The sequence below is a fragment of the Salmo salar genome, chromosome ssa10, assembly GCF_905237065.1.
Source record: "Salmo salar chromosome ssa10, Ssal_v3.1, whole genome shotgun sequence".
Taxonomy (NCBI): Eukaryota; Metazoa; Chordata; class Actinopteri; order Salmoniformes; family Salmonidae; genus Salmo; species Salmo salar.
Window position 1 is genome coordinate 32998765 of NC_059451.1, and position 22237 is coordinate 33021001.

The 22237-nt window shown below is 45.9% G+C and overlaps 1 protein-coding gene across 5 annotated transcripts in view; it reads right to left on the minus strand.

Annotated features, from left to right (window-relative positions):
* Positions 1–22237, minus strand: part of LOC106560268 (E3 ubiquitin-protein ligase LNX) — a 93363-nt gene that overhangs the window by 53970 nt on the left and 17156 nt on the right. Inside the window, exon 1 of one of the 5 annotated variants that reach the window (XM_014122982.2) lies at positions 14399–15056. The exons of the other annotated variants lie outside the window; for them this stretch is intronic. Within the exon in view, the coding sequence (XP_013978457.1) occupies positions 14399–14490 (92 nt within the window). The 5' untranslated portion in view covers positions 14491–15056. Of the gene's footprint in view, positions 1–14398; positions 15057–22237 lie in introns of those variants that run through there. 5 annotated transcript variants of the gene reach the window in all.

Sequence of the window (22237 nt, forward strand, 5' to 3'; positions counted from 1 at the left end):
CAACACACACACACACACACACACACACACATACAGACGCTGCGATACACCTACAGATGGCAAAGCCTGTAGTACAGTACATTGGGCCAAGCTGACAGTAAGCAATTAAATCCTTAGACAAAATTCCCATAATATTATTTCAACTTCGGCAGTGGAAAACCACAGTAAACATAGCTGTTCAGAGAGTGATGAAGAAGTTCCATTCAGATATGTAAATCTCAGAGACCACCCAACCAGCAATTTCCTTCTAATCCTGGTGCCATATTTGAATAACCATTAATAAAAACATATGTACCATTTGTTCAGGTCTGTCAAAGGCTACGTCTTATGTCTACCGGTGTCCTTGTCTCCCCGTCTCTTTATCTGTCTGCCTCCCCGTCTGTCTCCTGGTCCGTCTCCCTGTCCGTCTCCCCGTCTCTTTATCTGTCTGCCTCCCCGTCTGTCTCCTGGTCCGTCTCCCTGTCCGTCTCCCCGTCTCTTTATCTGTCTGCCTCCCCGTCTGTCTCCTGGTCCGTCTCCCTGTCCGTCTCCCCGTCTCTTTATCTGTCTGCCTCCCCGTCTGTCTCCTGGTCCGTCTCCCTGTCCGTCTCCCCGTCTCTTTATCTGTCTGCCTCCCCGTCTGTCTCCTGGTCCGTCTCCCCCTGTTTGTCTCCCCGTCTCTTTATCTGTCTGCCTCCCCGTCTGTCTCCTGGTCCGTCTCCCTGTCCGTCTCCCCGTCTCTTTATCTGTCTGCCTCCCCGTCTGTCTCCTGGTCCGTCTCCCTGTCCGTCTCCCCGTCTCTTTATCTGGCTGCCTCCCCGTCTGTCTCCTGGTCCGTCTCCCTGTCCGTCTCCCCGTCTCTTTATCTGTCTGCCTCCCCGTCTGTCTCCTGGTCCGTCTCCCTGTCCGTCTCCCCGTCTCTTTATCTGTCTGCCTCCCCGTCTGTCTCCTGGTCCGTCTCCCTGTCCGTCTCCCCGTCTCTTTATCTGTCTGCCTCCCCGTCTGTCTCCTGGTCCGTCTCCCTGTCCGTCTCCCCGTCTCTTTATCTGGCTGCCTCCCCGTCTGTCTCCTGGTCCGTCTCCCTGTCCGTCTCCCCTTCTGTTTGTCTCCCTGTTCGTTCGTCTCCCCGTCTGTCTCCCGGTCTCCATGTCTGTTTGTCTGTCCATCTCAGAGTCTGTCTCCCGGTCCATCTCCCTGTCTGTCCGTGTCCCTGTCCGTCTCCCCGTCGGTGTGTCTTTCCGTCTGTCTCCCTGTCTGTATAACTGTTTTTCTGTCCGTCTCCCTGTCCTTCTCCCCGTCTGTTTGTCTCACCGTCTGTTCATCTGTCCGTCTCTGAGTTTGTCCCCCAGTCCATCTCCCTGTCTGTCCGTCTCCCTGTCCTTCTCCTCCTCTGTTTGTCTCACCGTCTGTCTGTCTGTCCGTCTCCTGGTCTGTTTGTCTGTCCGTCTGTTCGTCTGTTCGTCTCCCTGTCTGTTCATCTGTGGGTGTACCTGTCTGTCTTCCTGTCTTCATCCTGCAAGTCACCAGACGAACTTGCTGGGTATGAAATAAGCTGTAGCGTCTGTACCATCAAATTGATTGTATATCCAAATATGATCCAAGTAATAAGCTCACACAAGGTGTGTGACCAGTGCATCACCCAGGTGGTTTGAAAATAACTAGAAGGCATTATCTATTCGAGCGGAAACTCACAGCACAATATGGTCTTCCCCTCAGAGATGACATGCTAGTCATTGTCTCGTGTGTGCCTTGTCATTAAGGGCTTTGGCTACCCTTAAATCAAATCCCCTTCCTTCTGGGCATCAGAGGCACAGTTCTGCCGTAGCCACTTAGGCATATCTCCACTGCTGCTAAGAGCTTTAATGGCTGTCTGGAGGAATTAAGGCCACAATCTCTCCAGTCTGAGGCCAGGAACAGGGAACCCAGACAACCGGCCCAAAGTCACAGAGGGACAGACAGGACCCCAGAGAAAGGATCCAATGTGCCTACAAAGTGTCCTATGAGTATACAAGCTAACAAAAAGACAAATCTCACATAATTTTCTTCAGAACCAACTACTCTATCTTTTTGTCTGCCCTCCTATCTAATACACAAACACAACCTCCTCCTGTAGTGGAAGTTGTGTTTTTCTGCCCCCTCCTCTCCACTGTGAGGTTGGTGTATAGCATCCTCTCCTCTCTCAGATGGCTACTGAGTTACTGAGAGTCCTACAGGAACCAACCCAGTCCCCCGCCGGCCCTTCCCCCCTTCGGGCAGTGAAGAATCCAGCAGTGTTAATCCAGACTATAGGAGTACTGCAGTGCAATCCTCTCCCAGCTCACTACATGACAGCTCAGTTCTTAAAACACATTGGAATATAACTCTTGACATAAGAGTGGCTGAGAGAAAATAAACGTATCTATATCACTGTGAATGAGGGGGAATTTTTATGTGAAAGAGAATGTCGTTTGGGACCGACAATAGCTTTGCCCAGGCGGCCTATGTTGGTGTTATCCCATCATTCCTGAGCGTTTGTGTTAATCAACCTTCTTATCTTCTGAACTGAGGGGTATCCTCTTTCTAATCTCTATCTCTGCTTTATCACAAGATCAAACTGAAGCTCAGTGCCTCAGCAACAAAGCCTCTGGATTAAGAAACTCAAAATCTCACTAATCGTGAGAATAGAAGAGGGGAAAAAAACCTCTTCTCCTTCTCTCTCTCTGTGTCTGAGAATGACGGCATTCCTCTGGGCGTCTGCTGCAAAAGTAATTCACTGTCCCAAGGATTAAACTCTTGACAGGAAACTGTCTGCCTGTCTGGGAGAGCTTTTGGCTTGAACACGTCACACAGGAACACTTACTTTAAACTGTTTGAAAAAACAAAACCGTTCCATTCTTTCCCTCAGGAATCTGTGTGAAAGGAGCACCTAGGCCCTAGTTCCTCTCCTAGTGGGTGAGAGAACACAGGAGCACAGGGGAGCACCTGGGGCATGGACACACACACACACACACACACACACACACACACACACACACACACACACACGCGACATGGGGAGGGAGATTGTTCATTAATTAAATCCATAGTGACAAATGCCTGGAGAAAAGGAGAGAACATCTGTGTTCACTGGCTTCTTAATTAGATCAGTTTATCAATTACTAGTAGCTTTCTTTCTTTAGAGTAGACCATATAGAATATACAGAGAGAGGGAGGGAGGGAGATAATTGAAATTTCTTTATTCTTTTGAAACTTTTGTGAGAGTAATGTTTACTGTACATTTTGTTATAGTTTATTATCTATTTCACTTGCTTTGGCAATGTAAACATATGTTCCACAACTCCTACAGATCTGTCGCATGCTGGGTATGTACATAGTCAATGGTAGGCTTCGAGGGAACTCCTATGGTAGGTACACCTATAGATCATCTCTTGGTAGTAGTACTGCAGACTACTTTATCACTGACCTCAGCCCAGAGTCTCTCAGTGTTCACAGTCAGCCCACTGACACCCCTATCAGATTACAGTCTACTTCAAATCAAATCAAAGTTTATTTGTCACGTGCGCTGAATACAACAGGTGTAGACCTTACAGTGAAACGCTTACTTACAGGCTCTAACCAATAGTCCAAAAAAGGTATTAGGTGAACAATAGGTAAGTAAAGAAATAAAACAACAGTAAAAAGACAGACTATATACAGTAGTGAGGCTATAACAGTAGCGAGGCTATATACAGGCACCGGTTAGTCGGGCTGATTGAGGTAGTATGCACATGTAGATATGGTTAAAGTGACTATGCATATATGATGAACAGAGAGTAGCAGTAGCGTAAAAGAGGGGTTGGCGGGTGGTGGGTGGCGGGACACAATGCAGATAGCCCAGTTAGCCAATGTGCGGGAGCACTGGTTGGTTGGCTCAACTGAGGTAGTATGTACATGAATGTATAGTTAAAGTGACTATGCATATATGATAAACAGAGAGTAGCAGTAGCATAAAAGAGGGGTTGGGGGGGGCACACAATTCAAATCGTCTGGGTAGCCATTTGATTACCTGTTCAGGAGTCTTATGGCTTGGGGGTAAAAACTGTTGGGAAGCCTTTTTGTCCTAGACTTGGCACTCCGGTACCGCTTGCCATGCGGTTGTAGAGAGAACAGTCTATGACTGGGATGGCTGGGGTCTTTGACAATTTTTAGGGCCTTCCTCTGACACCGCCTGGTGTAGATGTCCTGGATGGCAGGCAGCTTAGCCCCTTGCTGTCAGAGGCCGCACAATTGCCGTACCATGCATACAGAGCAATACTCAATCATGGGGCATCAAAGGCAAAGGAACTGAGTAATATTAAGAAATGCTATAGATGGAAGGAATGTAGTGTGGAAATCTACCAAAAAACTATTATGCAACAACAAATTAAATTCAATCCCTTTTAGACAACTTCCTGGACAAAACGTTCCACTGTAATAGTGAAGGTGTAAACTTGGCAGTAGAAAATCTAACAGTATATTTGACCTCCCTACTTCCCTATCACATCTAAAAATGTCAAACAGAAAACCCAAGAAAATGAACAACAATGACAAATGGTTTAACCACTTCTGGGAAAATTGGAAAACACTAAACAAACAACAACACGAAGAGCTATCTATCCAAAATGGAGATGTATAAGTAAACCACTTCTCCAATCTTTTTGGCTCTATAACAAAGAACAAACAGCAACAACATATACATGATCAAATACAAATCTTAGAATCAACTATTAAAGACTACCAGAACACACTGGATTCTTCAGTTACATTGAATGAACGACAGGACAAAATACAAACCCTCCAACCCAAAAAGGCCTGTGGTGTTGATGGTATCATCAACGAAATGATAAAATATACAGACAAATTCCAATTGGCTATACTTAAACTCTTTAACATCATCCTTAGCTCTGGCATATTCCCCAATATTTGTAACCAAGGACTGATCACCCCAATCCACAAAAGTGGAGACAAATTTAACTCCAATAACTACTGTGGGATATGCGCCAACAGCAACCTTAGGAAAATCCTCTGCATTATCATTAACAGCAGACTTCTACATTTCCTCAGTGAAAACAATGAACTGTCAAATTGGCTTTTTACCAAATTATCGTACGACAGACTACATATTCACCCTGCACAGCCTAATTGACAACAAACAAACCAAAACAAAGGCAAAGTCTTCTCATGCTTTGATGATATCAAAAAAGCCTTCGACTCAATTTGGTATGAGGGTCTGCTATACAAATTGATGGAAAGTGGTGTTGGGGGGAAAACATACAACAATATATAATCCATGTACACAAACATCAAGTCTGCAGTTAAAATGGACAAAAAAACACATACATTTCTTTCCACAGGGCTGTGGGGTGAGACAGGGATGCAGCTTAAGCCCCACCCTCTTCAACATATATATTAACGAATTGGAGAGGGCACTAGAATGTTATGCAGCACCTGGCCTCTCCCTACTAGAATCTGAAGTCAAATGTCTACTGTTTACTGATGATCTGGTGCTTCTATCACCAACCAAGGAGGGCCTACAGCAGCACCTAGATCTTCTGCACAGATTCTGCCAGACCTGGCTCCTGGCAGTAAATATCAGTAAGACCAAAATAATGGTGTTACAAAAAAGGTCCAGTCACCAGGACCACAAATACAAATTCTATCTAGACACCATTTCCCTAGAGCACACAAAAAATTATACATACCTTGGCCTAAACATCAGCGCCACAGGTAACTTCCACAAAGCTGTGAACGATCTGAGAGACAAGGCAAGAAGGGCATTCTATGCCATCAAAATTAACATAAAATTCAACATACCAATTAGGATCTGGCTAAAAATACTTTAATCAGTTATAGAACCCATTGCCCTTTGTGGTTGTGAGGTCTGGGGTCCACTCACCAACCAAGAATTCACAAAATGGGACAAACATCAAATTGAGACTGCATGCAGAATTCAGCAAAAATATCCTCAGCGAACAACGTAAAACACCAAATAATGCATGCAGAGCAGAATTAGGCTGATACCCAACTAATTATCAAAATACAGAAAAGAGCTGTTAAATTCTACAACCACCTAAAAGAAGGCGATTCCCAAACCTTCCATAACAAAGCCATCACCTATAGAGAGATGGCAGATCTGGCTCTCAAGAGAAGACAGGCTAAGTGCACACTGCCCACAAAATGAGGTGGAAACTGAGCTGCACTTCCTAACCTCCTGCCAAATATATGACCATATTAGAGACACATATTTCCCTAAGATTACACAGATCCACAAAGAATTCGAAAAAACAAACACAATTTTGATAAACTCCCATATCTACTGGGTGAAATACCACAGTGTGCCATCACAGCAGAAAGATGTGTGACCTGTTGCCACAAGAAAAGGGCAACCAGTGGAGAACAAACACCATTGTAAATACAACCCATATTTATGTTTATTTATTTAACCGTTTGCACATCGTTACAACACTGAATATTATATATATATATATATATATATATTATATGACATTTGAAATGTCTTTATTCTTTTGGAACTTCTGTGAGTGTAATGTTTACTCAAATCAAAATCAAATCAAATGTATTTATATAGCCCTTCGTACATCAGCTGATATCTCAAAGTGCTGTACAGAAACCCAGCCTAAAACCCCAAACAGCAAGCAATGCATGTGAAAGAAGCACGGTGGCTAGGAAAAACTCCCTAGGAAAAACTCCCTAGAAAGGCCAAAAACCTAGGAAGAAACCTAGAGAGGAACCAGGCTATGAGGGGTGGCCAGTCCTCTTCTGGCTGTGCAGGGTGGATATTATAACAGAACATGGTCAAGATGTTAAAATGTTCATAAATGACCAGCATGGTCAAATAATAATAATCATAGTAGTTGTCGAGGGTGCAACAAGCACTGTTCAGTTTTATTGTTTATTTCACTTTTGTTTATTATCTACTGAACTTGCTTTAGCAATGTTAACATATGCTTCCCATGCCAATAAAGCCACTTGAATTGAATTGAGAGAGAGAGGCAGAGAGAGAGAGAGAGAGAGAGAGAGAGAGAGAGAGAGAGAGAGAGAGAGAGAGAGAGGCAGAGAGAGATGGGAGGGAGGGAGGGAAAGACAGAGTGGGAGGGATAGAGGGAGGGAGAGAGGGAGGGAGAGAGGGAGGGAGGGAAGAAAGGGGGAGAGAATTAATGATGAATTGAAAGAGCATTCATCAGTAGGCGTGCTGGTGTGTTGATTGGATTCTGCTGCTTTTGCTCAGAGGAAATGTCAGCTGTATGATGAAGCGTCAGCTGAAATCTTCAATGACTGAATAGGGTTGAATCTCAGCTATATGGTGTGACTTAACAACAAAGCCTGTCAGGCCCGAGACGAACACGTGCAGAGCCCATATCACAGACACCCACAAACACAAAAACAGGTGGCTCCGCTGTGCTGGCAACCATAAGTCTGGCTGATCTCATTTGGCAGGGTTGGTTTACCAACCCTGGGGTGGCAGGTAGCCTAGCAGTTAAGAGCGTTGGGCCAGAAACCAAAAAGTCACTGGTTCGAATCCTCGAGCCAACTATTTGAAAAATCTGTTGACGTGAGCAAGGCACTTAACCCTAATTGCTCCTGTAAATTGCTCTGGATAAGAGCATCCGCTAAAAGATGTAAATGTAACGGTCTAAAATAAAACACCCCATCAGGGACACGGCCCAACCCTGAGTCAATGAGGTCATCAGCCACAGCTTTGAATCAGGATTTTTTTTCAATCAATATCCCATCATCAGCCAAATCCATGACCTCACATGACCAGCCAGGAACGCCGTATATGCACCAGTCATTTTATTAGTGTGGCATTTCAAAAAACAGTTTACCTCTCTGTACTCCTCTGTCCCTCATCTCCTTTTCCTCCATCCTGTGCTCTCTTTTGGACTCTCTCCATCCATCCTTTCTGCTCTCTCCTCCTCTCTCTCCCTCCAACTTGTAACTCTCTTTCTGTCAGAGGAGAACAGCACAGCGAGTACAGAGCTGATTTATTCTCTCCTCAGCTTGGGAGAGTAGCTGGCTCTGAGCTCGCTACAATAACAGTGATGTCTCCGCAACATAACAAAGGCTTTGCTGCAGGAGCACAGCACAATAGTGCATACAGTACCTAATGGTATCTTTCATGCAAATTCTGGAAATTGTCAGTGCTTCAATGTAAGTCTATAAGGCCCAATCCATGGCAGCTAAGAATGACTGCAGTGGGAATTGTGCTTGTATCATTCTTTCCAGCACTGTGAGAGTATTTGATGTGTTTGAGAGACACACTAAGGGTTATTAGGTACAGGATGTGGAGGTTTTTGTAAGTGTGTATGTGTGTGCACGCTTGTGAGCGTGAGCACCTTTCATGTTAAAAGGCAATCAGCCTCCAGAGGACCTGTGTGTGGATGATACAGTATCTTCTATTCACTGTGCCTTTAGAGGCCTGTGTGTGGATGATACAGAATCTTCTATTCACTATGCCTTTAGAGGCCTGTGTGTGGATGATACAGTATCTTCTATTCACTGTGTCTTTAGAGGCCTGTGTGTGGATGATACAGTATCTTCTATTCACTGTGCCTTTAGAGGCCTGTGTGTGGGTGATACAGTATCTTCTATTCACTGTGCCTTTAGAGGCCTGTGTGTGGGTGATACAGTATCTTCTATTCACTATGCCTTTAGAGGCCTGTGTGTGGATGATACAGTATATTCTATTCACTGTGCCTTTAGAGGCCTGTGTGTGGGTGATACAGTATCTTCTATTCACTGTGCCTTTAGAGGCCTGTGTGTGGGTGATACAGTATCTTCTATTCACTATGCCTTTAGAGGCCTGTGTGTGGGTGATACAGTATCTTCTATTCACTGTGCCTTTAGAGGCCTGTGTGTGGGTGTGGCTGTATAGTTCTATGTACCTGAGTGTGCTAATATATGTATCTCTCTTCTAACCTCCTATTAACTTAGGCTTGTATTGTATTTCATTCAAGTGGTTAGCTTACTTTTCCCTAACATGCTACTCATATAGTGCCAGAGTAGCCGAGAGTGCAAAACATTTCATATATCTGGCATTCTGTCAGAATGTGCAATATTGTGTGTGTATGTGTGTTTGTGTCATGGGTATAGAACAACACTCCAATATCACCCCCTGCCAAAGCATCCCTTTCTGCTAGTATCTCACAGTGCTGGAGGTGCCACTCTGTATGCCTCTGCTCTCTATGGTCTCATTTCTCACATGGTCACATGGTCAGGGCGGGACGGGAGGGCCTTGTTGCCATGGGACACGTGCCTCCACCAGTCTTTCCAGCCCCCGTGGAAACAAGGTCACCACGGAAACTGTCCCTGCAACGCCTCACCATAGTTCCACTCGGCCCCGTTTGTTCCCACTATGTGCCACGGTCTCTAGATGACGTGTGGCCTGGGGTGTGGCCAGGGGCGTGGCACGAGGCAGCCAGGGCATCACATCACTGACATGACAGATTAGACTAGCTTCTGCTTTCCTCTCATCTCCTCTCCTCCCTCTCTCCTCTGTCTCACTCTCTCTCCCTTTCTCTCTCTGTCTCTGAGATAGCTGTGCTCCACTGTCTGTGCTGGCCACTCATAAGGAACGTGACCATTCTGTCGGGATAAGTCAGTCAGCAGAGGAGAGATATCCACCTTGTAGAACAGGCTGCAGCTCAATATACTGTACATACTGATGCAGGCAGACCAAAGGCCAACCTGAGGTTGGTATGAATGTCTTGTCATTCTTCGGTATGTGTAATTATTTTACGATACGGCTAGGAAGTAGAATACTACAGTACCACAGTGGACATGCACAAACAAACATATGTCCTGCAACATTCATACCCACCCAATCAACACAGTATATTTAATAGAACTCTGCCTTGCATACAAATTGCATCTCTCTAACCACCCAATCTTGATCGCCTCCGCTTGTCCTCCAAGCTGACCTAGTGACCTGCAGGCCATGCTCAACATGTCTGCATGAATACAATGACATTAGAGGAGAAGACTACCCCCTGCTCCCTTTCTTTCATGCATTCATTCTTTTCTGTAAATAATTCATCACTGCTTTTTGTGTGTGTGTATATGCATGGTCCATGTGATAATGTGTACCTCTGTGTGTGTGAGTGTGTGTGTATGTGTGTGTGTGTGTGTCTGTGTAAATGCAGTCTCTTTCTCTCTCTCTCTCTCGCTCTCTCTCTAAGTGTGTCCTAAACCAATCATATTGTTTAAGGCAAGCCAGCCCAGGCCCCAGAAATGAAGACGGATTCATAATTAACGCTCTATAGCACTGCAATGTGATTATCAGGGGAGTAGAGGGCATGTGTGCTGGGGGAGGGGTGAGACGTGTGTGTGTGTGTGTGTGTGTGTGTGGCAGTGCGTGTGTGTGTGTGTTATTGAAAAAATACAGTAGATTTTGTATATGTTTGCAATCAGTGGCCACTTTAAATAATGCCACTTTAAGTAATGCCACTTTAATAATGTTTACATACTTTACATTACTCATACCATATGTATATACTGTATTTTATACCATCTACTGCACCTTGCCTATGTCGCTCGGCCATCTCTCATCCATATATTTATATGTACATATTCTCATTCACCCCTTTAGATTTGTGTGTATAAGGTAGTTGTTGTGGAATTGTTAGATTACTTGTTAGATATTACCGCACTGTCGGAAATAGAAGCACAAGCATTTCACTACACTCACATTAACATCTGCTAACCATTTATCTGTGACCAATAACATTTGATTTGACTTGATTTTACACTCATGTTTGGGTGGAAGTGATATCACACATCACAGTTGTCTGTTCATCCATACATACTGTATGTTCCTACAGTATGTTAGAGTATAGCTACAGGAAGTGTGTTTTATGCATGGTATGTGATTATCAACCACTAATCATGTGGAGTCAGGTGGTCAGAATGGTCTCCAATGAGAACGTCGTTTGCGTGTCCAGTTGGATAAGATTTTGTCTGTTGTCCTGATTTAATCATAACCTCTATACTCTCCTCTGCTCCGCTCCTCTGACTCCAGCCTGACAGATGCGCTGAGACAGGGAGAGCCGCCTGACCGCAGAAAAAGGATTCATATTCAATCCAAACAAAAGTCTAATTAGTGAAGCCAGCCCTCCACCTAGCCGCGAGGCTGAGATGGGCCTGGGTTAGGATGGTAGTCGGGGTACGGTATGTCTTTCACAGCGGATGGGATGGACCTGGAATAAACAAACGCCTCTTATCGTTCAGATCACCTGCTCTGTGGCCGAGAGGCGGGCTAATCCTGTTAGGATGTGTCCATGCGGAAGGCTCTGGGAGCACTGGGAGTACGCCGCAGCTCTCTCCACGTCAGGCTTTAGGGGAGATCAAACACCTTGGAGATTCAGGTTGAAAGGACGGAAGCTAAACCAATCATAGTGTTTAAGGCAAGCCAGCCCAGGCCCCAGAAATGAAGACGGATTCATAATTAACGCTCTATAGCACTGCAATGTGATTATCAGGGGAGTAGAGGGCATGTGTGCTGGGGGAGGGGTGAGATGTGTGTGTGGCAGTGTGTGTGTGTGTTATGGAAAAATAGAGTGGATTATGTATATGTTTGCAAAAGGGGTGGTAAGTGGACGCAGCGCTCATGTCTTTTGTGTGATTGTTTTGTGTTTGTGCGGGTGTGTGTGTATAGTATGTACAGGGACACATGGAGAGAAACGTCATGTACAGTAGGTGCTCTTGTGTGTGTGCCAGTGCTGTGTTTGAATTGGTGCTGACAGAGGGCAATGGTGGTAACTTTATTAAAGATTTCAATACGTACCAAACAACACCTATTCTCTCTCTCTCTCTCTCTCTCTCTCTCTCTCTCTCTCTATCTCTCTCTCTCTACTGTATTCTGTGTGTGTATGTCTGTGCAGATAACATACAATACAATATCATTTCTCTCATAGAATAAAATCACTTTAGTGGTAAGCAGAGAAATGCAGGGCAGACAACTGAGAGAGAGGCAGAGAAAAGCGTAGTGAGAAAAGGAGAGAGCTATGAAATGCTGGAAGACTACTCCTGGCTGTCAGGGCTGTGGATAAAGATTAACGGTGTGCCATTGATCTCCAGCCAGCTCTCCAGCCAGCTCTCCAGCCTGCTTTCCAGCCTGCTTTCCAGCCAGCTTTCCAGCCAGCTCTCCAGCCAGCTTTCCAGCCAGCTTTCCAGCCAGCTTTCCAGACAGCTTTCCAGCCAGCTCTCCAGCAGCTCTCCAGCCAGCTTTCCAGCCAGCTCTCCAGCCAGCTTTCCAGCCAGCTTTCCAGACAGCTTTCCAGCCACCTTTCCAGACAGCTTTCCAGACAGCTTTCCAGCCACCTTTCCAGACAGCTTTCCAGACAGCTTTCCAGCCACCTTTCCAGACAGCTTTCCAGCCAGCTCTCCAGCCAGCTCTCCAGACAGCTTTCCAGCCAGCTCTCCAGCCAGCTTTCCAGCCAGCTTTCCAGCCACCTTTCCAGCCACCTTTCCAGACAGCTTTCCAGACAGCTTTCCAGCCAGCTCTCCAGCCAGCTTTCCAGACAGCTTTCCAGCCAGCTCTCCAGCCAGCTTTCCAGCCAGCTTTCCAGCCACCTTTCCAGCCACCTTTCCAGACAGCTTTCCAGACAGCTTTCCAGACAGCTTTCCAGACAGCTTTCCAGCCAGCTCTCCAGCCAGCTTTCCAGCCAGCTTTCCAGCCACCTTTCCAGCCACCTTTCCAGACAGCTTTCCAGACAGCTTTCCAGACAGCTTTCCAGACAGCTTTCCAGACAGCTTTCCAGACAGCTTTCCAGCCAGCTCTCCAGCAGCTCTCCAGCCAGCCAGAAAAATACTATATCTGCATTTGTCTGCTCCCCTATCTATTGTGTCATAATCAACAAATGTCCCCTGTCACAGAGACAGCGATGCGCACAGACACATGGAAACACACACAGATACACACTCTAACACTCACAGAATTACGCACACACGAGGAGAGAAAGCGCTCATGGTATTTACAAACAATCCCTAATTGGAATGACCCACATGCTGAACGTGCTCCCAACGGGCCCCTCATGGTCCCATTGCTATGGCAGCCGTATGCATGGACAGATGGGATGCAGGGCCAGGAAGTGACCTTATCCTCTCCTGTCTCCTCTCATCTCCCCTTCTCGCTCTCTCTCCTCTCCTCTTTCCTCCTCTATACCCTTCTTTCTATTTCTAATCTATTCTCATTGCACCTCTTCTCTCCTCCTTTAACATCCTCTCCCTCCCCTCTTTCTCCTTTTCCCCTCACCTCCTCTCCCCTTTTGTTACCTCTCCCACCTGTTCTCTCCATTTCTTCCCTTTCTGTTCTTGCCAATACTTTCCCTGGTCTCCTCTCCTCTCCTATCCTATTCTCTCCTCTCCTATCTCGCTCTTTCCCTCTCCTCTCCCCATCTTTCTAGGATTCATGGCTGTCCAACAGGGGATCTGAGTGTCTGCAGGAGCTAAAGCTCCACTCAATAGAGGATCCCCACAATGGAATTGGAGAATTTTTAAAGCGTTGCATTGTTCCCTGTATTCATGCAGCATAATGGGACATTTCCGTCAGACTGGGGACTGGCGAGGACAGAAGGATCCCAGCTTAGAGATCTGTGAGACCCAGGTTTCACGTGTCTGCTGAATATACCAATATCACTGAGAGAGACAGAAAGAATGCACTGAGGGCCAATATAGACTATTCCCGGAAAGACTCAGTCTATATGCATACAAAGAGAAGGAATGCCCACATGGTCAAGGACGAAGATGTGAATGAGCTGTGTGTGTGTGGATATGTTATGGTTGTTATTGTTGAATCAAACAGACACACTCACACAGGTATGGCCATGTATGTCCTCCACATCCATCTAAATAACTCATGAATAACTCAATAACGCACACATACAGAGACCATCAAAGAGTTTAGCAATAGCCGTACACAGGTTCACATTTTGGTACAAATAAATAGACCGCACGCACACACACAAAACAGGAAACACACACACAGAAACATCCCACAGTCCTGATGAGAGCGCTCCCATGCTGCAGTGCTGCTCTGGAGCATCCAAACAGACCTTGTCTGCACAAAACCCTCTACCTGCCACAGCAACCGCATTCCGCTGCCAAGGCAACCGCATCCCGCTGCCATGGCCACTGCTACAGAAACCATTACCCAAGTCAATAACTGAGCAAATGGCCATAGAGCCATACACTCTCTTTATAGCCAGATTAAAACAAACACACACACGCACAAACGTGCACATACACAGACATACACCCTCGCATTCACAATTGCGTGTGCATGCTCACACAGATACACACACACATACTGCAGGGCTGCATGGGCTGCTGCTGTTGGAGGAGAGTGATGGGGTGAATGGATGCAGCAGGTCTATGCTGAGTGGGACAGTGGTACAGTACTCACAGCTCAGAGTAGAGGATGTGCAGGTTGCCCACATTGTCAGTGTAGTTGGCTGGGCTGAGCCAGGGTAGAACCAGCAGCAGCAGAGCCTTCATGGTCAATACACAGTCAGCTCTCTCTCGCTCTCTTTTTCTCTTTTCTCTTCCCTCTCTCCTTCTGCACTGGAGCTCTCTCCTCCTCTTTCCCTTCCTCCACCTCCTCCTCTCCGAGCCTGACCGTGTTGACTTCTTCCCTTCTTTCTTCGGAGTAGCTCTCAGGTCTAAATTACTCCCTTTCTTTTTTATTTTCCTCTTTCTCCCGTTCTCTCTTTTCTGTCTCCTCCTGTCTCACTCTCTCTCCCTTAGAGAGGCTGCCTGGTCATCTCAGCTGCAGAGGCGAGCAGGCCAGCTGCCAGAGGTTGAAGACAGAGTGGATGATGAAGAGGAAGAAGAAGCAGCAGCAGTAGAAGCAGGTGCAGAGAAGAAGTCCCGTGGAGGTAGATGATGAAGAGGAGGAGGAGGAGGAGGAGGAAGAGGAGGGAGGAGACCCAGGGGAAAGTGGCACATTTGGAATACGATTTGAAATGTGCAGGCTATAATCTGCTCTGGGCACTAGCGAGGTGTAAGAGGATTTGCGCTCGTATGAATGTGTGTGTGTATGTGTGTCAGAGGGAACAGCACAGCCTGTGACTTATACTGCAGCAGGAACCACTGAGAGGGAGAGATGGAGCAGACCAAACAAATGGGGGGGGTTACCTGGGGCTTCTCTGATTGGTCGCAATCCCCCCCTCCCTCCCTCCCTCCCTCTCACAACACACACACACACACACACACACACACACACACACACACACACACACACACACACACACACACACACACACACACACACACACACAGAGCTACTGCATTAACCTCCCCCTGCCCACACATGAAAAATAATTGACAGTGAGCAGGGGAAAAAACACACTGCACACAATTTTCATTACAAAGATAGAAGCCTGTTTTTCTGAATGGAGTGAAACAGACTGATAGAGAGAACAGGAAATGAGAGTTAACTGTTATAATAATTATTGACTGAACCAAACCAGTGGCCAAATGCCCAGCGATTTACTCAGGGAAAGTGTTGTGGGGGTGTGTGAATTGGAACAGGCGAAGGGGGGGGGGGGCTGCTAGACCATGTGACAGAGGCAAGATCATGTTTGATAAACCAGCAATCTTAAGGCATCTGCACACTTCCCAGCCGAAACAGTTTGGAAAAGTTTGCGCATATATTATGACAACATTTTGCGACATTTTTGTTTGCTTTGGACTTCGGTGAGTTTTTTTGGGGCTGTTTGGGCAAATAAATAAAAAATCTGAACTTCTGATCCATAGTCTACGCTCCTTCGTCAGTGATTGGTCAACAGTAGGGATTCTTCAATAAAGTCTTTATTGTCATTCATCGAGACACATGCAAATTTTTTCATTGTGAAATACTGCACCAAACATCTTAGTTAAAATTGCATGACCAAGATCTCCTTGGTTAAAACGACAAAATTAATGACAGATTTCTTGCATTATCTTAGATGAATTCTGAATATTTTGAGGAAGTGTATACTATCTACGGCATCTCAAAATGGACAAACCGTACTATTGCAGCTTTTTTCAAAATTTTCAAGCGTCTTTTATTAAGGTAGTATGCGAGCACACTCATTCGGCTAGACCACTTCGGCTAGTCGCCAGCCAAACTGAAGCATGCTAATGCCTAGGCAATATCAAAACAATAACAACTCCCCCAAATCATCATCTACACTTGATTGGCTAAGCAGGCTTTAGGGGCTGAATTACAGTACACAGTGACTGACATTGGGCTGGGTATGGGTAAGCAGGTTGACATTTACACTACATGGCCAAAAGTCGGATATCTCATTACAAAATCATGGCCTAACATTAAAATGGAGTTGGTCCCCCCTTTGCTGCTAAAACAGCCTCCACTCTTCTGGTGAGGCTTACCACTAGATGTTGGAACATTGCTCCGGAGACTTGCTTCCATTCAGCTACAAGAGCATTAGTGAGGTCGGGCACGGATGTTGGGCGATCAGGTTTGGCTCGCAATCGGCGTTCCAATTCATACCAAAAGTGTTTGATGTGGTTGACAAACCATTTCTGTATGGACCTTGCAATCACACTGCACACTGCCCTAACCCATCTAGACAAGAGGAATACCTATGTAGGAATGCTGTTCATCGACTACAGCTCAGCATTTAACACCATAGTATCCTCCTAACTCGTCATTAAGCTCGAGACCCTGGGTCTCGACCCCGCCCTGTGCAACTGGGTCCTGGACTTTCTGACGGGCCGCCCCCAGGTGGTGAGGGTAGGAAACAACATCTCCACCCTGCTGATCCTCAACACTGGGGCCCCACAAGGGTGCGTTCTCAGCCCTCTCCTGTACTCCCTGTTCTCCCATGACTGCGTGGCCATGCACGCCTCCAACTCAATCATCAAGTCTGCAGACGACACTACAGTGGTAGGCTTGATTACCAACAACGACGAGACGGCCTACAAGGAGGAGGTGAGGGCCCTCGGAGTGTGGTGTCAGGAAAAAAACCTCACACACAATGTCAACAAAACAAAGGAGATGATCGTGGACTTCAGGACACAGCAGAGGGAGCAGCCCCCTATCTACATTGACGGGACAGTAGTGGAGAAGGTGGAAAGTTTTAAGTTCTTCTGCGTACACATCACGGACAAACTGAAATGGTCCACCCACACAGACAGTGTGGTGAAGAAGGTGCAACAGCGCCTCTTCAACCTCAGGAGGCTGAAGAAATTTGACTTGTCACCAAAAACACTTACAAACTTTTACAGATGCACAATTGAGAGCATCCTGTCGGGCTGTATCACCGCCTGGTACGGTAACTGCTCCGCCCACAACCATAAGGCTCTCCAGAGGGTAGTGAGGTCTGCACAATGCATCACCGGGGGCAAACTACCTGCCCTCCAGGACACCTACAACACCCGATGTCACAGGAAGGCCAAAAAGATCATCAAGGACAACAACCACCCGAGCCACTGCCTGTTCACCCGCTACCATCCAGAAGGCGAGGTCAGTACAGGTGCATCAAAGCTGGGAACCGAGAGACTGAAAAACAGCTTCTATCTCAAGGCCATCAGACTGTTAAACAGCCATCACTAACATTGAGTGGCTGCTGCCAACATACTGACTCAGATCTCTAGCCACTTTAATAATAAAAAATTGGATGTAATAAATGTATCACTAGTCACTTTAAACAATGCCACTTTATATAATGTTTACATACCCTACATTACTCATCTCATATGTATATACTGTACTCTATACCATCTACTGCCTCTTGCCTATGCCGTTCGGCCATCGCTCATCCATATATTTATATGTACATATTCTTATTCATTCCTTTACGCTTGTGTGTAAAAGGTAGTTGTTGTAAAATTGTTAGATTACTTGTTAGATATTACTGCATGGTCGGAACTAGAAGCACAAGCATTTCACTACACTCGCATTAAAATCTGCTAACCATGTGAATGTGACCAATAAAATTTGATTTGATTTGATTTGTGCACAGGAGCATTGTCATGCTGAAACAGGAAAGGGCCTTACTAGAATGTCATTGTATTCTGTAGTGTTAAGATTTCCCTTAACTGGAACTAAGGGACCTAGCCCAAACCATGAAAAACAGCCCCAGACCATTATTCCTACTACACCAAACTTTAAAGTTGGCACTATGCATTCGGGCAGGTAGCGTTGTCCGTCGGACTGTCAGATGGTGAAGCGTGATTCATCACTCCACTACTCCAGAGTCCAATGGCAGCGAGCTTTACACCACTCCAGCCGAAGCTTGGCATTGCGCATGGTGATCTTAGGCTTGTGAGCTTCATGAAACCCAGAAGCTCTCGACGAACATTTATTGTGCTGACGTTGCTTCCAGAGGCAGTTTGGAACTCAGTAGTGAGTGTTGCAACTGAGGACAGACGATTGTTAAACGCTATGCGCTTCTGCACTTGGCGGTCCGTTCTGTGAGCTTGTGTGGCCTACTACTTCGCGGCTGACCTGTTGTTGCTCCTAGACATTTCCACTTCACAATAACAGCACTTACAGTTGACCTGGGCATCTCTAGCAGGGCAGCAATTTGGCGAACTGACTTGTTGGATAGGTGGAATTCTATAACAGTGCCACGTTGAAAGTCACTGAGCTCTTCAGTAAGGCCATTCTACTGCCAGTGTTTGCAATATGATTGCATGGCTGTGTGCTCGATTTTATACACCTGTCAGCAACGAGTGTGGCTGAAATAGCAGAATCCACTCATTTGAAGGGGTGTCCACATACTTTTGTATATATAGTGTACCTAATAACCTTTAGTGTGTTTCTCAAATACTTTTGGCCATATAATGTATCGTAAAAATTGTCTATATTGTAAAAGTTACCTAAATTGAAGGATCGGGTTAGGCATTAGGGTTAGCAGTGTGGTAAGGTTAGGGTTAAGGTTAGGGTTAGGTGACAACTCTGCAGAGCTGCCTCCAGAACAAGATTCATGACGGAAAACGCTAACCTGCAGGAGGTCATGGGTGGGGGGCACTGTATTGATGAATAAAGTTGGGCCCCTTAAGGTTGCATAAGAGCTGGTCACAGAGCTAGCAGACAGAGGACATGCAAATGAAGCAGACTGTTTTTGTTTTGAGTGTTTACAGGGCTAGATAGATAGATCTCTCTCTTTTCATCTTGTCCTCTCTTTTCATCTCTCTCATCTCTCCTCTTTCTCTGCCCCTCTCTCTCCTCTCATCTCCCCCTTCTCTGTCATCCCTCTCTTCAGCTGTAAATAGAGAGCCTGATGGAGTTACCGACCGATGGTGGTTAGAGAACTTTGATCTCCACTCATGTTATCACGTAACACTTCAAGCTTGCAGCTTCCCTCATTTATCTCCTTTCTATCTCTCCATCTCTCCCTCCTCTCAATTCCTCTCCCACTATATTTCATTACCACTTTGTCCCACATTGATTCTCTCCTTTAAAGCTATCCTCTAACCTCTCTTGCTCTCCTCTTTTCATCTTAGTTTTTTCTTTCTTGTCCCCATCTCTTTACAGCAGGCCTATCTAACAGCTCCTCTCCGCCCCTCTCTGTGGTAGTGGTTAGTAGTGGTTAGTAGTGGTTAGTAGTGGTTAGTAGTGGTTAGGGACCCTGAAGGACGAGTAAGTCTCAGTGTAGTGCTGTCTTGTCTGGAACTGTGTAAGGCACTTAACTGGTGTAAATACCCCATCCCAATGAATATTTGATGGGTAAATATGAGAGAGATGTGTGGGTGCTGTGTGTTTAGGGGTAGAGTTGTGTGAGCTGGTGTGTGTGTGTTTAGTTGTGTGTGCTGGGCTGCGGTGTGTAAGCAGTGTGTACCACACAAGGCCACAGGCTGGCAGGAAAATGAAGGTAATTGGATTGTCACAGGATGCAGTTTGTGAAAAAGTAAAAACCAGTCTAGCCCAAAGGAGTCATGACACACTCAGAAACGCACACACACACACACACAACCACCCAAACACACACTCAGAAACGCACACACACACACACACAACCACCCAAACACACACTCAGAAACACACACACAACCACCCAAACACACACTCAGAAACGCACACACACATGCAACCACCCAAACACACACTCAGAAACACACACACAACCACCCAAACACACACTCAGAAACACACACACACACACACACACACACACACACACACACACACACACACACACACACACACACACACACACACACACACACACACAACCACCCAAACACACACTCAGAAACACACACACACACACACACACACACACACACACACACACACACACACACACACACACACACACACACACACACACACACACACACACACACACACACACACACAAAAAACACACTCAGAAACACACACACAACCACCCAAACACACACACTTCACACATTTATATTGTTTCCCTATTTCCATTCCTCTCAAACAGTCTTCCAGAAGCAGAGTAGTTGAGGCTAGAGGAATCAACAGAGCAAAGGTTAGTAAGGTGGCTTCTATGCACCCCTTAAAAAAGGAATGTTCTGGTGTGGATGAGGCATCCATCTGCCATGCAGTAGAACAAGTCAAATTACAGCAGCAGAATGTATGAGAACCCTATGACAGGCCATCGTCAGGACATCACGATGTGACATCAGGAAGTGACAGGGCCTACAAGTTCGGTAGGGTCAGGGAAAGGACGGCCACCTGTCACTGTAGAATTCAGAGAGCGGAGATCAGCCCTCTGGCTTATAGCCAGGTGGACTTACCTCACACTCACACATACACAACACAAACACACAGGCCTGCACATTAGCATTCAGTACATACACAACACAAACACACAGGCCTGCACGTTAGCATTCAGTACATATACAACACAAACACACAGGCCTGCACGTTAGCATTCAGTACATACACAACACAAACACACAGGCCTGCACGTAAGCATTCAGCACATACACAACACAAACACACAGGCCTGCACGTAAGCATTCAGTACATACACAACACAAACACACAGGCCTGCACGTAAGCATTCGGTACATATATAGCACAAACACACAGGCCTGCACGTAAGCATTCAGTACATACACAACACAAACACACAGGCCTGCACTTAAGCATTCAGTACATACACAACACAAACACACAGGCCTGCACGTAAGCATTCAGCACATACACAACACAAACACACAGGCCTGCACGTAAGCATTCAGTACATACACAACACAAACACACAGGCCTGCACGTTAGCATTCAGTACATACACAACACAAACACACAGGCCTGCACATAAGCATTCAGTACATACACAACACAAACACACAGGCCTGCACGTTAGCATTCAGTACATACACAACACAAACACACAGGCCTGCACGTTAGCATTCAGTACATACACAACACAAACACACAGGCCTGCACGTAAGTATTCAGCACATACACAGCACAAACACACAGGCCTGCACGTAAGCATTCAGTACATACACAACACAAACACACAGGCCTGCACGTAAGCATTCAGTACACAAGGCCTGCACGTAAGTATTCAGCACATACACAACACAAACACACAGGCCTGCACTTAAGCATTCAGTACATACACAACACAAACACACAGGCCTGCACGTAAGCATTCGGTACATATATAGCACAAACACACAGGCCTGCACGTAAGCATTCAGTACATACACAACACAAACACACAGGCCTGCACTTAAGCATTCAGTACATACACAACACAAACACACAGGCCTGCACGTAAGCATTCAGTACATACACAACACAAACACACAGGCCTGCACGTAAGTATTCAGCACATACACAACACAAACACACAGGCCTGCACGTAAGCATTCAGTACATATACAACACAAACACACAGGCCTGCACGTTAGCATTCAGTACATACACATGCACACAGACCCAAGCATTCAAGCACACATCCTCTAGAACTGGCTATCCATATTGACAGACAAGAATCAAATCTAATTTCATGTCCACAGGGTCACAGCTGTGTCCCAAATGGCACCCTATTCCCTTTATAGTGCACTACCTTTGACCAGGGCCCATAGTGGACTTCACTATGTACTTTTTGGGATTCTCACCATGTATGAACACAAAACAAATACCTAAATCTCACCAATACTCAACCCACAAAAAGCATCGGCACGCAAAGGGATTTGTAACTTTCTGTTTATCACATGCTTTGACAAAGTTATTTACTTGACTTTTGCAGGGTAATCTGAATTTAGACAGATCCCTCTCCAATCCCACACTACGTAGACAGCA